The sequence below is a fragment of the Sesamum indicum genome, linkage group LG7 (genome assembly GCF_026168435.1).
Source record: "Sesamum indicum cultivar Baizhima isolate 11 linkage group LG7, ASM2616843v1, whole genome shotgun sequence".
In the NCBI taxonomy this organism is placed as follows: domain Eukaryota; kingdom Viridiplantae; phylum Streptophyta; class Magnoliopsida; order Lamiales; family Pedaliaceae; genus Sesamum; species Sesamum indicum.
The window spans coordinates 10,468,532-10,475,371 of record NC_142663.1 but is presented as its reverse complement, the minus strand read 5'-3'; the positions used below and the strand labels follow the sequence as shown (position 1 = coordinate 10,475,371).

At 32.6% G+C, this 6,840-nt stretch overlaps 1 protein-coding gene across 4 annotated transcripts; it reads left to right on the top strand.

Annotated features, from left to right (window-relative positions):
- Positions 1–878: 878 nt before the first annotated feature.
- On the top strand, positions 879–6,160 carry LOC105166521 (magnesium transporter NIPA (DUF803)). Of its 4 annotated transcripts, none has more exons than XM_020695485.2 (9): positions 880–1,463; positions 1,615–1,824; positions 2,448–2,504; positions 2,683–2,773; positions 2,851–3,011; positions 3,761–3,888; positions 3,982–4,119; positions 4,645–4,737; positions 5,362–5,493. In XM_020695485.2, exons 2-9 carry the CDS (start codon positions 1,698–1,700, stop codon positions 5,476–5,478), a joined length of 912 nt encoding a protein of 303 aa, XP_020551144.1. In that variant the 5' UTR covers positions 880–1,463; positions 1,615–1,697; the 3' UTR covers positions 5,479–5,493. The 4 variants fall into 4 exon arrangements, with proteins under 4 accessions (XP_088739053.1, XP_020551144.1, XP_011084202.1 ...); XM_011085900.3 differs by lacking the exon at positions 5,362–5,493 and adding an exon at positions 5,555–6,160 and having other exon boundaries at positions 882–1,463; XM_088882927.1 differs by lacking the exon at positions 5,362–5,493 and adding an exon at positions 5,555–6,160 and having other exon boundaries at positions 879–1,463; positions 3,761–4,119.
- Positions 6,161–6,840: the final 680 nt, after the last annotated feature.

Sequence of the window (6,840 nt, the reverse complement as noted above, 5' to 3'; positions counted from 1 at the left end):
TTGACTATTTTATTAATAATCTTTGGTAGGTAGATTAAAGATTGCAGATATTTTTTCTCGGTGAGAATCAATACTTCCATTGAAATTTTAATTTTTTTTTATTGTCATTATTTTATTATTTGAGTTCATAAATTATCAATATACAATTGTTTCAGAATCATAAAAGAAAAACCTTAAAACTATTAAAAGTTTTTTTTAAAAAATAAATTATATTCAATGCAAAATTCATACTTATATATCTATATTGTGCGTGGAATATGAAATAATTCAAAAAAAAAATTAAGAAAACACCCAAGGTTTGAATAATTTTTTCATTGATTTTTATTTTTTTATTATCAATTATTTTATCTGATGAGTTAATAAAATATGTGATATATATGATAATTATAAACTTTTTTATTTAATTTCTATCATGCTTATTTCGATTATTTTATTGATTATTTTAATTATTGCGATATTATTTTTTTTTTATAAATTATTCTATTATTTGAGTTCACACGTATTATGCCCATAATTATCTTATATAAACAATAAATAAGAATTTATATATTTTTTAAAAAAAAAACGCAATATATGTTACTCTTTTCTTATTTTTCAAAAATTTAATTTTTTTTAGGTAATGCCTTTTCATTATAATAGATATGTCTTATATATAAAAATTATTTTATTTCATGCTTTGCTGGTTGGGAAAGAGATGTGCCTGTAATTATCTTAAAAAAACAATAAATAAGAATTTTATATATTTTTAGAAAAACATAAAATATCTTACTTTTTTTTTTATTTTTCAAATTATTATAATGAAATTAGAGTGGTGCATAGCACGAGACACACGGTATAATACGTATATAACACAGGTTCTAGACCAGTAATAAAATTATAGTAGAAAGGTAAGAATCCCTGCATTTACCAAGAAAAGATGCAGGGGTGGATGCGAGATGCGTTTATGTTTGAGAGCGTGGGATTCGGAGGTGACCATAAATTTTTGTGGGATGTAACGGATGGACATGCCGCAATTTGCTTTAATCTGCTCTCAGCAACCCCGTTTCTCTTCTCATCTCTCTTTCCCTCCTCCCTTTCTCTCTACCATCTCCCACATCTTTCTTGCAGGGAGGGAGTGAGAGAGAAAGAGGGACAAAAAATTGTCGTGTCGTAGAAGGAGGACACGCGCACAGCATTTCGACGAAGGGAAAAAGCAGAAATTTGAGGGGAGAGAGATTAAACCCTGCCCATTAGATTAATTTCTGTAAATTAAATGTTTTTGAATGATATATCTTCATCCGAAATTCTTTTTCAAGGACGGAAGAGGAGAGAGAGGCTGAATCATTATCAAGATATTTGTGCGTAGGGGCCTTGAGATTGGCTTCTTTATCTGAAAGCTGAAAAGAAAAAAAAAATTATCTTCATTTGCCATGGTGGTTTTACATTTTTAGCTCTTTTCCCACATGCTAAAGGAAGAAAACAGGGTTGGTTTTTTTCCTTGTCTTGCTGGGATTTTTTGGAAGTTTTTGTTTTCCTTGTTCTAGTTTTTTCTATGTTTTCTTGAATGAGTAATTTGTTATTTCTTTTGCCTGATTTGTTAAATATATAAATGATTCTACTGATTATGAATGGCAGGACTATTCAGGGCAGGGAATGCATTGGCTACTTTGGAATTCTTAATCCTTGCTTGCTTGTATATTTCTCTCCATTTCTGAGAAATGGTGGGAGTATCAGATAATATCCGTGGGTTTTTCTTGGCAATTTCTTCAAGTATATTTATCGGTTCGAGTTTCATCATAAAGAAAAAAGGTCTAAAAAGGGCAGGGGCTGCAGGAACTCGAGCAAGTTAGTTTTGTTTTCTCCTTACATATGCCTTTTATTCTTATAATGTGATTTCCATGGCATTTGGTATTGATTATTTTATGTTTGATGTGTCTACTAGAGAATAAGCAATTACACCATTGGGAAAAAGTAATATGAAAAGGTCTGATTTGTTTGAATGAGGTCACAGAACGGAGAAGGGGAAGTATATCTGCTTACTGTTTTGTAATATTCAGTAGAATAAACTGAAAATTTACGTTTCAGATCAAGTTGTTAACATTATAAATTTTTAGTATTGAAATGTATGGTTGTAAATGAGGTTCTAGCAAATGCTTTGCAAAAGTAAGCATGTGAAATAGTAGACGTAGGGTGAAAATGTTGAGATGGGAGGTCTAAGAAGGGAGAAAGGCTAGCGTGTATCATGGTAAAGGACTGACTAGTGTAACACTATCCCTGATGTGGTGTATAGGATTTCTGGTAGAAATGTATAACTTATGTGATTATAAGCACTGAAAATAATTAAATTTCTAGATTTTACATTATAAGTACGTCTCTTTGATCTTGATTCTTTAGTCTTTACTTTAAATCCTTAGGATAATTCTTTTGGAATTACTCGCTATGTGTTGAATAATATGCTTTTTGATCAGGTGATGGAGGATATTCTTACCTGAAGGAACCTTGGTGGTGGGCTGGGATGATTACAAGTAAGATTCTTTGAATACAGTGTGGTGGATAAGACATTGTGATTAAAACTTAATTATTGGACTATCTCTGCACATGGATATTCATTCATGTAATATGTTTTGACTCATTTTCATCTTGAATTATCATAAGAAAGAACATCTTATACTATTTTATCACTATTTTACATGCTTATGGCAGTGATCCTTGGGGAGGGTCTAAATTTTGCTGCCTATGCATATGCTCCAGCTATCCTTGTCACTCCCTTGGGAGCTCTGAGTATCATTTTCAGGTATTGTAGTATAGCACCAATTAAGAGCTTTTACAGCAGCATATTTAGTCGAGTAACAAAATATAATTCTCATGCAGTGCAATATTAGCCCATTTTATTTTGGATGAACGGTTACATATGTTTGGGGTGGTTGGTTGTATCCTCTGCTTGTTTGGTTCTGTCACTATTGTTTTGCATGCCCCCCTGGAGAGGGATATTGAATCCGTCAAGCAAGTATGGCAGCTTGCCACTGAGCCAGGTATTAATGGTTTTCTCGTTGCTTTCTTTTGATAAGTTGTAAAACAGATTGCATAATATATGGAAAAGACAAAAAAGAAGAAAAGAGAGTGAAATCAAACACATGATCTTACAACTTCTACTTGATTTGGAGATGAACTGTTGTTACGTCCCAATCAGGTCTCTCTTACTATGGCAACAACCATCCATCAATTAATATAACTAGGGTGCCTGTAAACAATTGCAAAATCACACTTTTACCCTTAGGCAAACAGTGATGTTGGATCAAGCCCCGCGCTCCAACATATTTTTCCTGCTTCAATCAAACACTAAAAGTTGTTAGGCGACAATTTTTTTCTAAATTTTATTTGTAGAATTCCATTTTTCAAATCTTCCACTAGATATATTATGGGTCTCAAAGAGCAAGCTCTTGTAATTTCATGCTTGATGGTCTAACTTACAAGTGAAAATTTTAACACAATAAGGTAGCATCACCAATGTATTTATCTCACGAAACATTGAGCAAAGCAGATGTAGCTTCAATGTCGAGACTAAACCAGGTGCAGTCTGAAAAGATAAAAGAACTGAACTGAAAATATTGTCTTTGATGTAGTATATTTGACACCAATTGTCCTTTTAGTTGTCAGTTAAATGTATAATAATTTCAGAGACATGTACATTTTTTTTGTGCAAGTATTTTAGACTTGTTATGTTTCATCTAAAGGCTATTCTTTATTTACTCCTAACTAATAATTTAATTGTGATCGACAGGGTTTATTGTCTACACTGTTGTAGTTTTGGTTGTCGTCATTGTATTAATAGTTTTCTATGTTCCACGCTATGGACAATCGCATATGGTTGTGTACATTGGAATTTGCTCCCTCATGGGTTCTCTTACAGTCAGTTCCCTCCTCTCTAGTGTTTTTATTCAACATCATCTCTTCATCAGACATGACGAAACATTTTTATGTTTTCTCCCTTCTCGTATGCAGGTTATGGGTGTCAAAGCAGTTGCAATTGCTCTGAAGCTGTCATTTTCAGGATCAAATCAGTTTATATACTTTGAGACTTGGTTTTTCACTATTTTGGTCATTGCTTTCTGTTTTATGCAGATGATATATCTGAACAAGGTATTTCTTTAGTCCTTTAGTGGCATGCTTCTCTTTAGATAAAATTATGTTTATTTAAATGAGTTCCATTAGTTGAGTAAAAATAAATTCACATTACTTTTTGGCATTGTCGGTATTCTTCAATGTAGCTTATTTCTCACTGAAGAAACTAGAAAACCCCTTTTCACTTTCGTCTCTGTAGTTAAATTTTGTTCTACTGAGCGATAATACTACTATGCAACCACAAAAAGTAGAGGTCGTCCCTTAGCACATCTTTGGAAGAATACTATTATCATGGACCGTAATTTTTTTTGTAAAAAGAACTCAAATTGTTATTGTCTTTATCATCACCTCTTTTGAGACTTGAGTTCTGTTTGCTACCCTTTGACAATGGTGCCATATATTAGTACAATCCAACTTAATTGAAAAGTATTATCATGATACATAAATAATGTTGGGGAATGGAACAAAAATCATTAGTTCTGAATTTCTTTCCAGTTAATCTTATTCTGATCCGGTTTGATTGTCTGAATGTTGACATTGCAGGCACTGGATATCTTCAATACAGCCGTGGTTTCCCCTGTGTATTACGTCATGTTCACTACCCTCACGATCGTAGCCAGTATGATAATGTTTAAGGTGACAGCAAATCTGCACTCTGATCTTACTATGAATCTTTACTTTTTCCTTGTTTTTTGGACCATCCAAACTTATTGCATTGAAATATTTGTTACTTGATTAGCATGTCATCTTCAGCATCTCCCTTGATCTTGAAACATGACACTACACTACTTGTCATCATGTCTTTTTACATATGTTGAAGAATGGGGTAGGGGGTGTGAGGGCTATAACATAAATTTTCAAATTGAGGGACTTCTTGTTTTAATATGCTCAAATTCTATGAAGTCTCTATATTATTATTCAGGGTAAATTGCAATACGTACCTGTATTATGGAAAATAGGTAAACAACCCCTCATGAAAAATAAAATAGCAATTTATCCTCTCTGTATTTTTCAAAATGTAGCAATTTACCTCTCTATATTTTTAAAATTGAAGCAATTTATCTCCTTATGTAGGGAGGTCAATTGCTTCATTTTTTAAAATATAGGGAGGTAAATTGCTATTTATTTTTCATAGGGGAGTAATTTACTCATTTTTATTATCACATGAGGGTAAATTGCATTAAACTCTTATTATTCATTTTAAATAATCTTGTTTATCATAACAAACACTCACTTTTTTGTTCTGTCGTTAAAACTCAGGAATGGCATTCACAAACTACAACACAAATTGTTGTTAATAAGAGTAATTTGCTATTTATTTTTCATAGGGGAGTAATTTGCTCATTTTTAATATCACATGAGGGTAAATTGCATTAAACTCTTATTATTCATTTTAAATAATCTTGTTTATCATAACAAACACTCACTTTTTTGTTCTGTCGTTAAAACTCAGGAATGGCATTCACAAACTACAACACAAATTGTTTCTGAGTTCTGCGGTTTTGTGACCATCCTTTGTGGAACGTTTCTCCTCCACAAAACAAAGGACATGGGAGGGTCCCCGACCATGGCGACCCCGCTATACCACCGCTCTAGAGATTCGAGTCCAAGAGAGGTAGAGCCTTGACGCATGCCGACATTGTTAAGTTTTGAGGATAAATATGCTGGAATAATTAGAGATAAAGCTCATGGCTATGGGGAAAATGAGCACACACTTCTTAGCACTAAAAGTTTTGCTGCTTGTAGGAAAAGTTGAAGTTCTGGTCCAAAGAGGAGTAAGTTTTCCATTTCAAATACCTCAAACCCAACTCTCCTTACTCTTGCACACCTCCACAATCTCCATATATAGATTTTCACAGACTTAAGATTAGAAGTGAATTAGAGACAGGATTTTTGTTTTACACCCCCCCCCCCCCCCGAACCTTTTTTTTCTCTTCTCATTTTTTGTGGGGTGCTGTTCAAATTATATACTTGTAACATGAGAATGGATATTATGTTATACTCAGTTTAGACGGTGCTAACATGTGAATATGGTGCCTTGATGTGCAACTTTGTACAACATTGTGTCTCTTGTCATGGTTGTTTTTGTGTGTGTGTGTGTGCATGTTTTAAAAAGCAAAACTACCAATGTGACGGTGGAGGAAGCTTTTCGGGTTTTCATCCCTTCTATATAAAGATGTAAATAAAATAAGTATAACGGGAAGTACCAACTCCCTACATTTAGGAGGACTACTCCCTTGCAAGCATAAGCAAGAAAAAACATAAACACGAGCATCAGTCCTGTACAAAATAGTACCCTCTAGTTTCAAATCAACGAATAAATGAACAAGGAGTACTACTCATCATCTTAGTTCACCTTGTTCATTGAGAGGCTTGTGATATATTAGGAGTGTAGATTAATAATATTAAGGGTTATTTACACTTAGATCCCCTTTAAAAATTTGAAAGTACACTTTTCTTCCAAAAAAACTTTGAATTATACGTACATCCCTCCAAAAATTATTCATTTATACTTAATTTCTTTTATTAGGGTCTGAACAAAAAATGTTGATTTTTGCAAAATCAATTACATAAATTTTAATTTGGTCTTTTATTTAACATTTCTATGCATATTTTTATACTTATAAAGGGCTAAATATATATATATATATATGAAAGTAAGGTTAACATCATTATATTTTTCCTTTACAAGTACAAAATATTACACATGAATGTTGAATGAGGAGTAAAATTGAAAAT